We start from the raw sequence: 18,549 nt of genomic DNA on the forward strand, positions 1-18,549 counted from the left end.
TTATCATACACATTGTAAGGAGAGTGATCACTTTAGATAAGCTATTACCAGCAGGAGAGTGGGGTGGGAGGAGGTATTGTTTCATGGTCTCTGTGTATATAATGTCTTCTGCAGTTTTCACAGTATGCATCCGATGAAGTGAGCTGTAGCTCACGAAAGCTTATGCTCAAATAAATTGGTTAGTCTCTAAGGTGCCACAAGTACTCCTTTTCTTTTTGCGAATACAGACTAACACGGCTATTACTCTGAAACCGCTCATTACAAGTTAGTTAACACTGGCTCCCTCTGCTGATTTTACAGCCCAGTCTCATTCCTCTCCCCACCGCCCTGCAATGAACTGTAGGTCCTACTTAAATAACAGCAATTATTTTGTTCAAGTGTTTGGTCACAGAACGGATGATTTCTGTGGGGAGAGAGACAGACCGCAGAGAAATGTCTTTGCTCCCAGTCTCCTCACACTTAAAGGTTAGCATTTAAATTTAGCATAGGTGTTGAGGCCTAGAGCGGGAGCAAGAAACCCTCTCTGCACAGTGTTTGTAATCACAACCTCTTGGCCGATAGCTCTCACTTCCCTCTCTCTGAACAGGCAGCTCAACAAAGGTCACCTGACACGAACGTGATTGTTTAGGGCGCTGTTATTCTGCACTTCAGACCACTCAGTCACTCAGAGAAACCACTCTGCTGATTACAGTCATTTGCGTGTGAAACTCTCTCACAGCTGGGGCTGAAAAATTAAATAATGCAGCCTGATGCAAAATGACAGCCAAGGCTTGGCCATTGGGGGCATAGCAGAATAGGGTAGAAAGCCTCTTCGGCTAGAGCATCGGTGTGACTGGTGGCCTGGAAAATGCTGCTAGGATAAAGCGTTAATCATACAGGAAAGCCATAAAACATCCTCAAGACCACCAGTATGTGCTAGAGAGATGACCCCTCTCTGGTCTAGGACGCATGAGTTGTTTTGCTGCACTCTCCAATCCCGAACACTCCTTTAGCCTGTCTCCAAAGTGCCTACAGAGTGGTCAAAGAACGAGGTTAGAAGCCTGCAGACCTGGGTTTGCTTCAAGACATCCATGCCTCAGTTTCTCCCATAATCAAGTGGGTATACCACCTGTAGTATCTACCTAGATCGCAGGCATGATGCAAGCCCTAAGAGGGGACTTGTAAAGAAAAAAAAAAAAGAGCCTTTTTAGCCTTTAGCTTAGGCACAGTATAGAAGGGAGATGGAGCAAAACCACAATATTCCTTAACCTGAAGCAACATGGCTAGCGTGAATATCTTGCATAGTAGGTGCTTCCAGCAGGGCTATCCCACTGCTTCAGTTAGCAATGGATCAGTTCCCCAGCGCAGACATAGCTGACAGCAACTGGAGAATTAATGCAATGGCACGATCACGGAAGTGAGAGAAGATGAGCAATTGAGAGGGGAAGGGATTACGGGTCTACTGCTCAGAACATTTTGATCCCATTAGGTGCTATTTAACTCCATGGGTTAACAAGCCAGGAGTGGAAAGGACGTCTTTGTTAAAGATTCAATAGCCTGCCCCTTCCAATAAGAGACATGGGGAACAGTTTCCAATAGACATCTGAGGCCACCGAGCAGTCCTCCAGCAAAGCCAGGCAAGGCCAGACTTGACATTCGCACTATCTCCAAGATTCACACAGAAATCAAATAAAACCCTCCCTCTCCCACTCCCCTTTTTCAACCTTTCAGGTCTTTTATGTTGAAATCATAAATAAGCCAAAAAGGCAGAGACTCATTTTTAAAAAAAATGCTTTGCGGGTCACCTTGTATCAGTCCCTGGCAGGTGTGATTTAATACTAGCATTGTTGCTATACGGCTGTCTATTAAACACAGTCCAGACAGGGCTAGGAGGCATATACAGACAGCTGCTTTATTTCTCTTAGGAATTACACAAAACATGGCAGAGAGCAGGTGAGCTTAACAGACTATGAAAGCTGGGCAGGGGGCTTATTTGGTGTAGTAGTTCATACCCACACACATCTATTCATCACACACAGCTGCCCACCCAGCCACAGCACGCACAGAGAACAAGTCTTTGACCTCATATGTTTACAGCAGCAGAGAAGGTATTGGATATGCACTGATCACTTTTCAAAATTCCACAGGGGAGCACCGAACTCTCCCTTCCCGGGATATACAGGCACAGCCAGCTGTTCTCCTGGATCCAGGCCCTGCTTTCCCCTCCCTAACTAGCCGGGAGTTGCAGGTTAGAGGAGAGCTACCACATCCACCCAGCTTGGCTTACACAGAGAGAGAGAGTAGTAAGAGCAGAGATCTGGTGCCATAGTCAGAGTCTGCAGATGAGGAAAAGAAGAGTGGAGCCCAAAAACCCTATAACGAGAGAAGAGGAGGATCCCTCTGGATAAAAGGAAGCTGCAGCCATCAGAGATGCAGTGAACTCAGCAAGCGTTTGATATCCAAGACACCCACACTAGCCTCCCTAGAATATGGAACTGAGGATTCTCTAACTGGCCAACTGGCACAGAGCTGCTCCAAAACCACAGACGTGAGCTCCTGTTACAAGGTGAGGGTCATGAGGGCACTGGGTAGCAGTTACACTAGCATAACAGTGAGTTCTACCTAGTCCCTGCTCAGATGGGAGATCTGCATGGAAAAATCCAGGTTCTGTACGAAGCAGTGCTGCACATTCAGTAGGATGTGCTCTTCCCCCAGTTAGTACCAACGTCCCAAACAGGATACACTGTGCTTCTGGAGGAGCAATTTTCAGATAAGACATAAAACCGAGTTCCTAGCCACGTGGGGTCATTTTAAATCCCCTGGGACACTTTTCACAGGAGTCAGGATCTTATTCCTGGGGTTCAGGTCAAATTCCAATTAAAGTATTTACATTCTACCTCCTGAACATTCCTCCCGTGTTTTCAACTGGATACGGGATTCTTACTCAATTCCTGTCCTAAAGTGGGGCACAGCATTGTTGTATGCTGTTAATCAGGCCTCTCATCCACCCCAGGAGCAGCTGCATTTCAGTGATGGGTAGGAGTTATCCCTACGGGTCCAGGAAGCTATAAATATGTAAATGATCAGTAAATGGGAAGAATTCCAGCTATATTCTCTTTGGCCAAGAACCAGGATGATTTTTGGAAGCTGCTCCTAGGAGAAAGCTGCATCTGTCACTTTAATTCTACTACAAAGTCTGTATTTGTCCTTACTTGATGTAATTTACTTTAGGAGAAGACATTTTAAAAAGCACTGGTAGCTGCTGCATTTCAGCTGGCTTTCAGGTTAAATCAGCCGGCCAAGTCACTCCAAATCCAGCCAGCTAGCAGCTCAGACCTGGTAAGAGCAGCCTTACACTGGGATTAACCCAGTTCCACGTTCAAAAAGCTACACTGCTCAGCCTCTCCCTAGGAAATACACACAGCTGTGATTAACCTTACGTGAGGAAGGGCCTGGGATCTATTCTAGGGCAAATACAGAGGGAATAAAGAGCAAGGATTAACCGACCTGCAATAACTCCAGGAGAATATTTAGGTGGAGAGACAAACGAATTGGAATTTGAGGGACAAGCTCATTCCACCTCCGCGGGCTGAGCCCAGCTCTACCCAGCCCCCGGAGGTGGACACAAGGGCTCATTTGCAGTGTAATTAAGGGGGATCACATTGATCATCGTCAGAGGCAGAGATGTGGGTAATATCAAAGCAAGACAGAGAGGGCAACCGAGATGGCCCTGGAATGGGCATGGTTGGAAGGGAGAGTCAACTCTCTCCTCGGAGCTGCTGCTGGGTTAGAAAGAGGAAAGCCAGAGCCCAAGCTTGCTGGGTCTATTTCCCCTCTTTATGTGCATCCCAGCCATGGCTCATGGCTTTCACCACAGCATCATACAGCCTGGTCCAAGCCTCTCGCACGTCCGGGCTGAAGGCAGTACCGAGGCATTTCTCCAGCATGAACATCAAGGACTCTCCCACTGCCTGCAAACCAAACAGAGGCACCAGGATCAGAGGTCAGAAGCCTCAGGACAGCCATGCTGTCAGTTTCTCTCCTGCTGAATTTATTCATCATCTCCTTTCTGAGCCTTCTCTGTTGCACTGCCCAGAACAGGACAACACAGATTCTCCAGCTTCTACCCAACAGGTGCCCTGTCCCCACGCCTGCTTCCTCCCCATCTCTCTAATCCTCCTACAATTTTCCAAAATGTCTCCAAGCTGCCCACTCACCTCTTCTTGTGGGCTGATTCACTTCCCACTGACTTCCCTTGCTCACACTGTTTCGTACCCACTCCCCTCGCGCTCTCAATTGGTCTCCCTCATAGCTCCCTTTCTGAAGGGACCACAATCCAGCGCTTAATGAAGCTTTTCAGCAGAAAGGGGTGGGGGTGAGACTCTAGGCAAGATTATTAATCTACTTTAGCTCCCAGCTGCAGGCAGTCTGCACTCTCCCCTAATTTAGCACCAGGGGAGGCTGGTGATGACCTCTGAAAGTAGGTAGGCAAAACTGAGGCATACTCAGAAGCTATTTACAGCTGCAGGTAGAGATCACAGTATCAGACTCAACTGGATAGTCAGAGCCCATCCTACCCTGGGAAGTCTCCACTACATGGCACACCATCCCAAACCCAACCCTCTTCACTGACATGGCAGTCCAGCTGACTCCGTATAAATAGCTGATCTGATATGGAATAAACACACTGGCTCCCCACAGAACCTCCCTCATCCTGGCTGCTAGAAACAAACCCCAGAGAGGGCTAATTATCAATCAAGTAATGGTGATTCTAGCTCAGTCTGCCAAGGACTATGGCTAGTGGCACAAGACATCACACTCGGGGAGGTAAAGGAACAAAGCCTATGTATCTTCAAGTTAACATGCCTGATGCTTTCCATAATCGCAATTCATTTATCTAGTGTTTCTGCTCCTGCCCATTGGTAGGATGCGGGGAAGCTGGGGTCTGAAATGAGGGATAGGGATACTTCTGCCCCACTACCTGGGAGAGGGAGGGGAAGTGAGAGCTGGGACAACTGATCACACATCTGGCAATGTCCTGGGCTGAGGTTCAGTAACCTTGTGCCAGGCAAATGCAGCCCAAGATGTAGCTGTATTCCCTTGCAAATGGCATCCCAAGACTCTGCCCATCAAGCTTAAGATGCAGGGCAGAAAGAGCAGGGAATACAACTCAAGCTAGTGCAAGTCCACCTAAAGAGCAAGCATGTGGGATGGCTCCCCCTGAGCATGCCAATGGTCACCTTGTAGGTGCTTCAGATTCTGGGACTGGGTTGGGCTGCCAGTTTTCTTGCCCAGCAACAGAGTTAAATAACCCAGCAACATATGTGCAGAAGTCCTAGAACCCAGCTACATGGCACAATGAGGAAACCATGCACTGCCATTCATGGTGGATCAGGATGGCACCATGGGTGAAGCTGGGAGAATGCTGTGGCAGAAGTAGCATGAAGAGAGAAGATGCCTCACCGAGAAAGAATCCACCTTCACACCAACTGCCTGGTGTTTCTTGCCCAAGTTGGCGAGATATTCTTCCAGAGAGGACAAGTTCTCCAAGTGAGTCACAGCAGCATCTATCACCAGCATCACCTGCAGGGTAAATCCAGAGAGGACAGAATTAGCAGAGAACATCGGCTAGGAACAAAATTTCCAAACAATCGTCTCATCATCAGTCATGGAGCCATTAGCTTGCTGTACAGTGAAAGCCTGTTCTGCTCCCTTATGCTAAAGAGCTTGGTCAGAACTTCACGGAGACGGATTGAAACCTGTATTCTGTTGAAAAACAGTGTTTTCCACAGCCCACCCCACTTGTGTATGTCATCTCCTTCTTCTGGCAAAGGCAAACCCAAGGGCCACATCATTTCACCTTATGAGGCTATCCTACCAGATCTCCCAAGCTAAACAGGACAGCAGGTGGTATGGCAAGTGGTGTTTGTGATTCAATAGGGGGCCCTCTTCTCTCTGAGACACTGTGATGCTGGAAATGTAGCTTGTTGGATGAGACCGGAAGCTGAGGATGTGACCACAAGTAACCATTACAGCTCCCATGACCCTTTTGGCAAGGGTTGGTCAAATTCCAACCTGGATAAACACATTCCGCTTCCCCAATTTTTCCTTTCAGTTTCAGCAGAATATGGACTTTTTCTTCATTTCCTGTCAAACCATGCAGTAGCACTGTAGTGTGTCACTAAATAGCTACAGCTTTCCACCCCGGAGGTGGCTGCATTTCAGCACTGAATGAAAGGATTCTGCTATACTTCATTAAGCACACCAGGATTCTCCAAGATGATGTATAGATATTTTATTTCCCCCCATCTCTACCCTCCATGTCTGAGGAGGTGGTGAACGTGTATAACACTGTCCCTCATGATGGGTCCCATGATAGGTAACTTAAGGGGCTGTGGGCTCTCAGGCTCTGCTGCTACAGCAAGAGAACTTTCAGGAGGAGATCACTGGTGACACCTGCCCTTTACTTACAGCAGGAACTTTGCCCATGGCCTCTCTCTCTTTCTAGTGTTTTGTATTATGCCATCACTGTGATTATCTAAGTGCTTGGACTGTCCCTGTTCTGTGTGTAGGTAACTAGAGGACCTTCGGTCTCTACTGTGGTCCATCCTGCATCATCTAAGCAGCATGCAATTCACATACACATTTCAGAATAAGAATCCAGTCCTTTGATTTTCACCAAAGTGAATCAATAACTGTGGTGAGAGCATAAGGACACAGGGCACCCAGCCCTCATTGCTGAACACATTGGGATTTGCCCCGGCAGAACTTCACTGTCTCTGTATTTCAGGGAGTGAGCTGCCTGACATTTCACGGCAAATGGACTGAGAGAGACCTAGCCCCCCAATGCAGAGTTTGCTACTCAGGGCTTCTCCCATTCAGAGAATTTGCTCTATATGGTGCATCACTGACCACATCAGCCTCTTCATCCCTTACCTTCCTAATGTGATCCAGGAACTCGGGTGATGAGAGGCACTCCTGAGGGCTGGAGAACTGTTTGCAAGTGTACTGGAAAAGGGGCAACAGGTCAGGGTCCAGATCAAACAACCTGCAACAGAAAGAGAAACCCCAGACTTTTCACACTCCTCAAAGTGACTCCACCTTCACCAAGAGGATGACCACCCCCCCCCCCACCAATCCATCCATCAGCCTCTACCAGCACCACCCAGAGGGTGACCTGACTTCACCACCAATCATGTGAAAAGCATAGAGTTCTGAAAGGAAGATTAATAATTTGGGACCGTTCAGGTCATCTCTGGCTACAAAAAGCCTCTGTTACTCTAGCTCAAATCCCCATTCCTCACTGGTAGGTTTATTGCTCCCTAGAATTCGCTCCAAGCCATTGCTGGAATTCATCCTTGACCCTGTCTTGGCTGAAATACTTACTCCTGCTTGTTTGCCATCTCAACTCTTGCAATTCCTCATTTTATATATTTCCTGAATCCCAACTCAACCAACTTCAGGAAGGCCCAGAATGCTGCAGCCAGATACCCCAGTGAGCAGGCTCATATAAACCCCTAGCTCGCAGACCATCACTGGCTTCCTATTTAGGCTCCTTCCACCAACTTTTTCAGCGTAGGGTCTCCTGTATAACTCACATACTGGTGCAACGAGCAAGAGGTCAGGATGGATTGATGACATTCCTGGGACTCTATTGCATGGCAATTCACACAGACACACATACAATGGCCAATTTGCTTTCTCCCTAATCTCTTACAATCAACCTCATCCGAGATACTTTACATTCAGCTGCAACATCCTCCCCCCTTCTCAAAACTTTTAAACATCCCCTCAGGTAGCTTCTCTGTTCAGTTCTGTTGGGCAGTGTTTTATTTCCCAGATGCAACACTCCATTCTGCACAGGCTGTGAAGAAGCTGGGAGCTCATCACAAACTTTTTAGATCCATGATTTTAAGGGACTTCTCAGGTATCTTTCTATCTCCCTCCATTCCTCTAGCCCCTAAGGGCTCATTTGCTTGGAAGAGGCAGCGAGTTGGATTTTCAGCTGCTCTCACCCACGCACCTTTTCCTCTGTGCTAGGATTGATCCTAGAATTAGTTGATCCTCTCCCCAGTGGCGAGGGCTCTGTCTGTGTCTGAAGACTCCAGTGCCACAAACAATTAGGAAGCCACTTAGATACACTCCACAGAGTTGAGCATATACACAAGAAACGAGCAGCTCTTTAAACAACAGAAATATATTTTCTGCTAACAAATGAGGGATATCATTGCAAAGGCACAAAAAATACACATAGTCTTCTACCCCATACACTCTCCCTGCTCTCCTTTTAACAAACTTCTAGATTTAAATGCAAACAAGCTTCTTCATAATCCTGTTCTCTCCAGGGTGCAAATCACAACAAATGGACAGAAGGAGCAATGAGATGAAGCCAGAAAAAAGAAATCATTGCCAAGGAGAAGAAAGTGTTTCTGATCAGGGATTGGAAAGCTCCCACTGCTTAATTCAGGGATTGTGGTCAGGGAGAGAGGATGGCTAAGAAACAGGCTAGCGAGGACCCCAGGTGCTTACTTCATATCTGGATGAGTTACCCTGCTAGAGATGCCTCCTGTTGCTATAACAGCCTGTTACTCACCTGGTAAACAAGATGGTGCCATGTTGCAGGAGGTTGCTACTCACTTTCTGCCAGCTCTCCCGGATCAGCGCCTGTTCTGTGCTGGATAATCTTCCACTCTCCATTTTATTGTAGAAAGAGGGAGGTTAAGAACAGAGCCAGGCCAACCTTACGCTCCTTCTGAAAGTAGCTGCACTACTTACTCTGCCCTCTGAGTTACAGGTGGCACTGATCTCCTATTAATCCAAGTATCTAGGGCTACCAGTGCCTCTGGAGCTGGGATGCACACACACCATTCACTCCCTAAGTGGCAAGGATGCTCTTCCCTGCACAGTGCACAAGACTTTGTGATCACATCTCTGGGATTTCCAAATAGAGCAAGAACTCTTCTCCTTTCTGCCCTGCCACCTGCAGCCTGGAAGCAGCACAGGTGGGTTTAGAAAGAGGCTCTCTCTGAACAATTAGATGAAACCAGAGTGCCTTGGGAAAGACCCATATTGTTCCCTGGTGTCTACGAGAATGAAGGACTCCTTGCTTTCTAATTGTCCACTGCTCTTTGGTTACCACAGGTTTCTCTGGGTCTCCCTCTCCCAGTCTTTGTGCAGGGTGATAACTGTGCTCCTGACTCGGTCCCTGTCTCTGTGCCTGTCACACACTATCAGGCGCAAGGATCTGGAACTGAAGCTAGCTCCTTTCTCCTTAGCAGCAGCACTTTCCCAGCTGGCTGTCTCGCAGAGCAACACTATCACCGATGCTTTTAAAGAGACAGTGTCACCTTTCTTTCCCTCCCTTCCATCTATCCTTTTAAAGCTACACAAATAAATAAATAAATATTGTGCACTTTGTTATATTGTCCCCACACACAAAGAGCAACCATAGACTTTCAGCCTCAGTACATAAGAGATGATTTAACCCATTTTGGTTGAAACTTTCCAACCAGCTCTGTTGTCCAGATGAAGAGACACAGAAGGAAAGAAACTTACCCAAGGTCACATAGCAAATCAATGATAGCTCCAAGACTGGAATCCAGCTCTTGCAACACCCAGCTCTGCTCTAACTATTAGACATTGCTGCCTCTGAATGTCCCTTTTCTTTCCGCTATTTTCAGTGACACTCTTAAGGTTACAGTACCCCCTTGCTTCCTGTCACTTTCATTGACTTCCAGAACACTCTTAGGCTCCTGGTATATCCATTGGTAGGTGCCTCTAGAGATTTGAAATGTAGAAAGGGAACAAAATCACATTTAATTTAACAGAAAGGAAGCCAACTGTACAAGGCAAAGCATTTAATAATGGCCCATAGACTTTTGAGCTGTCGCATACGCCTTCGAAGTATATTCTAAGTAAAAGCTCTCCTCTTAAAATGGCCTAGGTGACTCAGGCAGCAGTGAGGCAAGTGTAGAGAGGAAACAATCTGGCAGACCTGGGTTAAGGAGCCCCTCAACAGAAAGACACTGTGGACAGATAGCAGAATAATCATTTCAGGTGGGGTTTTCAAAAGTGCCTGAGTGACGTAGGTCTCATTGAAAATCATTCCAGTCTGCTCTGCGTCTCATTGAAAATCCCTGCAGTCTGCTCTGAAATTACAAACACGCAGCTATTAATGAGATTTATCTTGACAAGAAGACATTCTGAAGGCCAGGAAGCCTGCACAGTACCTTCAGTAGGGGCTGTAAGTGGCCATAGTCAGTGATGATACATCATTCCTGAAGAGCATTAACGTTTGTTCCTAGAAGGGGGATACGTTAAACAGCACAATATTACATCCTCACTTCCATCTCACCACTCTTGTCTTCTCACTGTCTCTTCTGAAGGGCCAGTTCTCTGCTACTGTAACACCATTAACTTCAGTGGAGTCAGAATTTGGCCCTTAGATTGTAAGATCTTCTGGGGGTGTCACAATTGTCTTTATGTTTCATAAACCTGAGCACATTCTCAGAGCTCAACAATGCAATAACCACCTAGTTCAGTATGGTTATTCCAGGGGGGTGCAGATAGTAGTTTTTAGAGTACAAGTCTTGGAATTATTGGCGACCAGGTCAGGTAAGATGGGTTGCGGAGTATATCAGAGTCACCTCCGAAGGCCTGGGAACTATAAGACAGATAGAGAAGAAAACTAAAAATATTGTTGATGATCATGTATTTGTTACAGCTTTATTCATCCCTTTGTTGTACAACATGACTACCCTGAACTTCACAGCAGCTTCAGGCTAGAACTTAGCAACAGCCCCTACCATCTGTGCTAGAGGAGAACCACCCTTAGGCGTTAGCCATGTAGGGCTTATGTGAACCAGGGGAGCTGTTCCAGTTCTGTCCCATAGGAGGCTGTAATCTCTCTCATGCTCTCACACAAAATGTAGCACATTACGTATACATACATATATATTATATTGTCTTACCTTTGAATACCCCTTTATTCAGTAAAGTGGAGCTGCTTGGGCTGTTGTGGGGCTTTTCTTGAAGTGAAAGCATCAGCAAAAGCCTTAGCTGAAGGAATATCATACCCCAGGACCTGGCTGCAAACTACACACCTGTTAATCATTATTAACCTTTTTTTTTTTTAAATCAACTAGATTAAATTCTTTCAGGATTCCTCCCCTATGATGAGAGATTTGCTTGTATCACAAGAGGCCGTCATCAGTTTCAGATACAATTTTCTGCTGCCATCCTCACTGCTGGAGGTAGATTGCTTGAGTGACTTGTCCACTTGTTGTGGTTGTCAGTGGGCGGGGTGTGTGTGTGTGTTTTCTCTCCGAGTGCTGCCCCAGCTCTGCAGACCTCGATAATATTACCCAGAAATACCAGACTCGGTTCGGTGGTGAAGGCACTCTGCCATCTTTACTGTTGACAAAGACCGATACCAGTGCCCTGGCTCAATGGTTATAGGGCATGTACGCCCGTGACAATGGACCAGCTGTCAGCAGCGAGACTTTCTGCTGCCTCTTAGGCCAGACAAAGATGTCCCTCTTGTGATTTCTCTTTGATACATTGATACAAACAAGTTATGTATTACCCTATTAGTTAGTTACTACCCAACACCTTGTACCTGCTGGTTTGAACAAAACATCTCCATCCAGTATCCTGTAACCCTACCTTATCTTAAGATGGGTCAGCATGTCCCTGTACCATTTTCAAGGATGGTGTTTATACCATAACTCCATGTTGGGGTAGGCCTGTGCTAACCTTCTGGAATGTGTTTACATGAATACCCAGTGCCTAATGCTTCTTAGGAGTGCCTGTGTTTTAGCAACACTACCAATACTATTGCCAAGTTCATTTATCGGACAGTGAACTTGTAAGCATCTGCTTTGAAAGAGGGCCTGACTTTGGTTCACAGCATGGCCTGAATCTGGTTCAGGCCTCAGGTCTTGCACCAGGCCCAGTGCTCCAGGCTCTCTCTCGCTACTACAGTGGTTAGCAGGATTCTAGGCAGCCAATCATGAGCAATGCTCGTACTGTGCTCATGGACAGCAGGTATAATAGGCTAGGGGAGGCTAAGCCCTGGCACCGCCACCGCCGCCCCTGCCACCAGACACCTAGGCCATGGTGGTCCCGCCTCTTCTCTTCCCTTCCGTGCTGGGAGTGGGCTTCTGCCAGAAGTTTTTGCTTATTGATTATGCGCCACGCAGGTTCCGGGCGGCTGAGGCGGCGGTATCTGCTACTCCGTTTCCCAGGTCCCTTGGACGCCCCAGGAAGATTACCAATGAACCGGGGGAGCTGAGTAGCAGATACTGGGAACGTGCATGGCGCATATCAAAATTCAGCGTTCTCCGCCCGCCGCTGACTGGCTGCTCCGCTTGAGCACTCCACCACCCCTCTCTGGAGGTCCCCGCCACCACTCACCAAGTGATTCCCTCCTCTCCTTCCCCACATGGCCACCGCCCCCCGCCCCTCCCCACCCCGCGCTTGAGCAGAGAGAGACAGGGGGGGAGTAGAGGAGGGACACACATGGTGCGTGGCGGCACCCTTCTCCCTCCAACATGCAAGGGATACACCCAGGCAGCTCATCCATAAACTCTCCCAGCCTCTCCAAACTCTCCCAGACTGAGAACATGCTCTCTACCCTGCTCCCATCGATACTCATCACCTCTCCAAGTGACTTGGGAACCCAGCTCCATTTTCCCACAACCTGCATTCTGTTCCAGGCTGAGATTACAGCCCTGCAGCCTTCGTTCCTGGAGAGCTGTGGCCCTCCATGGAATTACATACAATCCCTGGCCCACAACGACACCTACACTTAATCTAGTAAGATCACCCACAAATATTGCAGGAAATTGGCATATCTGTCACAATTATTTCTTTCCTTCTCCCAGTGCCATCTCTGGAGATACCAAAGTAACCCTCCTATTTTCCCCAGCTTTACATGACTACCTTTGAGACCCCACATTGCCCCCCAGAGACTGGGCAGGATTACCCAGAAGAATGGTTCATCATACAGGGAGAAGGTCTAGTGGTCTGAACAAGAGGAGGACCCCAGCAATCCTTTAGTACTAATAATGGCTCAGATATTGGCCTAGCTGCTAGGATTTAAGGGTCCCAGTTGGACTTCCAGATCTTTGGCCACTGAGATTTGAGATGGTAAAACAGATTCCATGCCATCAACGTGCATGGAACAAGGGGAACCTCAGTGTTGCCCAGGCAAGGAGCTGACAATCTAATCAGACAAACAAACCAGTTCAAGCAAACGATGAACTTTGGGGAGCTGAAAGAGGAAGCAGCACCGGTAGGTGCAGAGGGTCTTTTACATTGATACAAACACCACTTGGAGTTGACCAAAAATGGGAAGTTTGATACAAGTGTTATAGAGAGAGGAGGATGCAAGATGCACTGGGGCAGGGATGGAGTTGCTGACATAAAGGTGCACTTTGCAGGTACTCCAATGATAGTAGTGGGTATGAGGGTAGGGCAGAGCAACAAGCATGTGTCAGTTGGAGCCGGTTCATGGGAGCTTGTTGAGCCAGTATTCCATGTTGCCAACTTCTTATTGCTGTTATCACAACTCTTGTAATATTTGGTATTTTCTTAAAAGTTCTGCATCTTGTAGGCAAGTGAATGTGAGAATCCCAGATCTCATCTGGTGGGGAAAAAGTAAATATCTAACCCTCATGGTGGTAAAGAAAAGCCTGAAAATGTGACCCAAGTGCACTGTAAAGGCTCAGAAGCCAGAAGGTGAAAAAGAACCAACCTTAAAAATCATGAAGGGGGGGGGGGGGCGGTTTAAAGTCAATCTTATGGCTTTGGGGACCTGACTCAGGATCTCTGAACACTTTACTCTTGAGGGCATTCTGCACCAAAAAAATAAAAATTCTGCGCACAATATTTTAAAATTCTGAAAATTTTATTTGTCAAATAAGTATGGAGGCTCCAGCATGGCATTGGGGAGCACAGGCCACTGGTTGCACAGAAGTAGGAGATCACTCTGAAGCTCCCCCTCGAGACATGGCTCAGTAGTGAGGCTGCACCCAACCCTGACACAGCGCAAGGACTGAGCCTGCCTCAGAAACATCCCAGGACCCTGCCCCTCTCTGCCAGGTGCACCTGGTGTGGGCAGGCAGACTCAGCCCAGTAGGATCCAAGTGTGGAAGGGCTTAGTGTGGGGGGATACAGGTGTGGGGCAATCTGAGTGTGAGAGGTGATCTGGATCCATAGGGGCTTGTTGGTGGGTTCTGGGTGCAACGGTAATGGGACTCTACAGGGGGGTTCAGGTGAAGGTAGTTGGGGCTCAGCAGGGCAGGGTCTGGAAGTGGGGGGCATACAGCTCAGCAGGGGGGTCTGGGTGTGGGAGGCTCAGTGGGGAGGTCCAGATGCTGGGAGTGTGGGGCTCAGTGCAGTGAGGATCCAGGTGCAGCTGATTGGGGCTCGGTGGAATGGGGATCTGGGCGGCTCGTTGGAGTGGTCCAGGTGCAGGGGAAGTGGGGCTCATCAGGGGGGTTCTGGATGTGTGTGTGGGGTTGAGGCTTGGCAGGAGGGTCTGGATATGAGGGGGTCTGGATGCACAGGGGTTGGGTAGATGGGGGAGTAACTCCCCATACAGTGATCCCTCCCCCTGCAGCTGAGGAGTGATGGGTAGGGAGTTTGCAGCGCTTCCTGCAGCTTGGGAAGAAATCTGGGGGTGGGTCTGACCTGCCCCCAGATGCCATGCAGAGGAAGAGGAAGTCCTGTCCTCCCCAGCCCAGCCGGGACTAGCAGCTGAGCCCAGCACAGGATAGGAGCCACCAGCTGGGTCTTCCCTAGTCTCACCCGCTGCCCCACAGTGATTTACCTCTCTGCCGGCTGCCCTAGGCACCCAAAACATACTGCTGGGGAGGGTCTCATGACTGCTTTTGTGGCTTCCCTTTGCTTCCCTGTCAAAAAGCCATTTTTCTGCAAGGAAGCAAAGATATCTGCAGGGGACATGAATTCTGCGCATGCACAGTGGTGCAGAAGTCCCCCAGGAGTAACACTTGGGGTAGACAATACTGAGTACTTTTCCCCGGGGGGCAGCCATGTTGTGGGCCAGAATGAGCTGTCATTTTTTAAAAAGATTTAAATTCTCCAGCCCTTATAATTGCAAACGAAACCTTCAAAATGTGAAATGAATGTAAACCAATACAGTGATTGCTGCCCAAGTCTGAAGGCAGCCTGAAGCAACAGCTCTGAGAGAGGCGTGATATGACATGTTATCACAATTGATGTTAACACTGAAGCCTAATGGTAACTATGTAAATGTTAACAGTCTTAACTATTCTCTGGTTGATCAAAGCACGCAGGAAAGAAGCAGGGCTCCCATATTATGAAAATCTGCACAATGTACTATGAATGGTATTTCATTTTGATGTCATGAGTATAGAGCTTGCGTTGTCAGCAAAGGTTGGGAAAGTATCATCACTTTTCCCCCACCTCCATCTGACCCCTGCTAACAAGAGATAACAGAATTGTAAGTAACAATTGTTGGGAGAACCTTGCAGAGGAGAGCAAGAAGTTGATGTTGCTGTAGAAGGAGAAATGAAGCCAGTGGAGGGATTTGAAGAGGGGAAAGAGGTAGTTAGAGCATCAGACTAAGTAGACTATTTTCTCAGCAGCAATTTGGATAGACTGAAAGCTGGGAGAGCAGAGAGAAAGAGAAGCAAAAGAAAAGGAGGTTACAATAGTCAAAGCAAGAGATGATCAGGTGCTGGATATGATCTGGGGCAGTGAGAACGAAAGGGGGCTGGAATTTGGAGACGTTGTAGGAGAAAGACAGGAGAGACATGGGGACACTGCTGATTGCTTTGCTGAAGCTTGTTTAGGATCTGGGGCACAATCCCCAGGACCTTAGGAAGGGGTCATTTCAGGGAGGATCCTTTCTGAAGATGTGGCCATTTCCTTCCCAGGCTGATAAATACAGATTCATCAGTTGCCTTTTGTGGAAGAAGCATTCTAAGCAATAGCAATGAGGCCACGATTGTAATGGGAAGCCAGGTGACTTGCCCATAATCTCACCATAGTCACACAGAGCAGTTTTATGGGCATAGACTGGCCACAAATAAATCGAGGCTGGAAATTAGAAGGAAATTTTGAACTATCAGAGGAGTGAGATTCTGGAATAACCTCCCAATTGGAGTTGTGGGGGCAACAGAGTAGTTTTAAGATGGGGCTTGATAAATTTGTGAACAGGATCATGAGAAAGTTTGCCTGCAAAAGCAGAGGGCTGGACTTGATGACCTAGGAGGCCAGTTCCAGTCCTATGTTTTGCACACACAGACAAAACAAAATTAAAAACAGCCAAGTTACTGATGTCTCTGAATAAGCCACGGAGCACAATCAGCACCGTCTCTTACATGTGTGCCTACTGACACGAAGGGCAGTGTTCAGGACAATCCTAGTGGAAAACCACCATGACAGTTGACACTAATTAGCCCCCTCGGTGGAAGGCTCAGCAGAGAGAGAGAGAGAACACTGCCTGAATGGGGTCTGGAGAATTAATTCCCATCTCTCCCCTAGTGGTGGTCCCTCCAGGCCAAGACAGAAGCTCAAAGGGGCAATTTCTTTTGCCACAGAGGAGCTGGAACTAGTGGTGCTGCCGCAGCCCCTGGCTTGAAGTGGTTTCCCATCATATATAGGATTTACCACTTGGTTCAATGGCTCTCAGCACCCACACTATACAAATTGATCCAGTGCCCTGCCACTACTCCTGCTATAGCAGAAACAGAACACCAGCCTCCAACACTGTTACTTTGGCACCTTTAACCAGCATTACTGCTTCGTTTTAATTAAAAAGCAAACACTTTTTCTTCGGCAACAGCTTATCTCTACCAAGTCCCCAGCTTAGAAAGATATGAATTTGCAAGGGGGTTGGAAGTGGGAAATGGGGAGAGCTCAAGGGTAGAGAATATTTGAAACCCAGAGATGACACATACTCATGCAATTGCCAGCAGTGAGGTCGCAGGAGGAGTTTCACATGGCACTGGTCTCACCTGCTTACAAATCAGCCTCTCCCTTGCAGCTATTCCACTGTCAGAGGAGTTCCTTGCTGCCACGGCACTGGGGGTGCTGTCAGCACACAGAGGATCTGCAGGGGATTTTAAAATCAAAAAACAAAAAACGTATTGCTTGTTCAAATCTTTAGTGAGCCTTCAAGCATGTCAAACCACCAAGGGAACCATCAAAGAGGTCAGTGCACTCCGCAGGCTTCTACGGCCTTTGTGCCTACTGTGATGTCACCCAACCTCCTTGGCTTCATTTCTATTGTCTTAGAGCTCAGTCCTGCTGTAAAATCCTCTCCGGTTTCTGCAGTGTATCAACTAGGGCAGGGCAGAGGTTCTGGGTGAGAGTAGATCCCTCACAGACACTAGTTTATACCATAGTTAGGCAAGGGGAATTTCCAGTCAGTCTCACTGGCCTGTATCGGGCAGGCAGATGGACACTGCACAGAAGGCATGTTTTATGCTTCAGACAAAAGTAATCTAATAGTAATCCATTCCTTTAGACTAACAATAATATTTTCAGCCCCTTCAACCCAAGCATCTCAAATTGCTTTATAAACACTAACAATCCCTCTTGTGAAGATTCATCCATGTTTACCAGAATGGGAAACTGAGGCACAAAAGTGATTTGCTCATAGTCACACAGTAAAGACTATGGAAGAACTAGGAATAACCCCAGTAAATCCAGACTTCCAGTCCTGTGCTGAGATCACCAAACCATCCTTTCTCCCCATTGCGGGCCTGGATCTGGCTGGCCTAGGGACTGACTCCACTTTGCCCATTATGCTGTGACACTTTTAGTTTTCATCTTCCTTGTGGCACTTTCCAAGTAATTTAAACAATCCCCCTCCAGACTATTTCTCGTTTCAAATTCAACATCTGCAGGTTCTCATGAATAATGCAGTTCTGATCAAACTTCTCCAGGCTCTCAGCTCACCTTAGTGCTGGATTCCTGGGCTAGGTTCACCCCCTTTCTTCCCCCCTGCTCCCTGGTCTCTCTATTATAGCTGAACATTGTGACAGCTTCCCTCCCTTTCCCCCACATCCTCAGGTGGTGAGAGAGCATATGAAATGTTCCTAGACTCATCCCTGCTCCCCCCTCAGGCCCTGATGTGCACGGCTCAGTAGCAAGTCCAATCACAAATCCAGTTGCATAACAAGAAGGGAAAGAGATGTAGCGGGGAATAATCTTGCATGTAAATGGTAAGGGCAACAGCTGCAGTGTTCTCTGCCTGCCATCGTGCCTGTGGGGAGACACAGGGCAGTGATGATGACATTGAAGATTTGAGCCACAGCAGGAGATTAAAATCAGAGCAAAAAAGAAAAAAGTGTCTGTAGACGTTCTTTTGCTGCCGAATATCCAGGGTTTCTTCCTATGTCTCACAGGGCTCCAATGAGAAGAGAAGTTTATATAAACAAACAGCTGAGAACAATCCAAGGATGACAGTACATGACCCAGCCAGAGACTCCAAAGGGGACTGCGTGTAAAGCTGTTAGTTTCTTCAGGCACTGGGAAGGCAGCTGTCTGTCCAGTTCAGTATTATCTCGAGACTCC

The 18,549-nt window shown here is 47.6% G+C and overlaps 1 protein-coding gene across 1 annotated transcript; it reads right to left on the bottom strand.

Moving 5' to 3' along the window:
- Positions 1-1,866: 1,866 nt before the first annotated feature.
- On the bottom strand, positions 1,867-9,525 carry NGB (neuroglobin). The gene is made up of 4 exons (XM_073349281.2): positions 8,573-9,525; positions 6,916-7,027; positions 5,443-5,562; positions 1,867-3,950 (listed from the first exon to the last, which is right to left on the bottom strand). Exons 1-4 carry the CDS (start codon positions 8,674-8,676, stop codon positions 3,804-3,806), a joined length of 483 nt encoding a protein of 160 aa, XP_073205382.1. The 5' UTR covers positions 8,677-9,525; the 3' UTR covers positions 1,867-3,803.
- Between the last annotated feature and the right edge of the window lie 9,024 nt (positions 9,526-18,549).

The sequence above is a fragment of the Lepidochelys kempii genome, chromosome 6 (genome assembly GCF_965140285.1).
Source record: "Lepidochelys kempii isolate rLepKem1 chromosome 6, rLepKem1.hap1, whole genome shotgun sequence".
Classification (NCBI taxonomy): Eukaryota; Metazoa; Chordata; order Testudines; family Cheloniidae; genus Lepidochelys; species Lepidochelys kempii.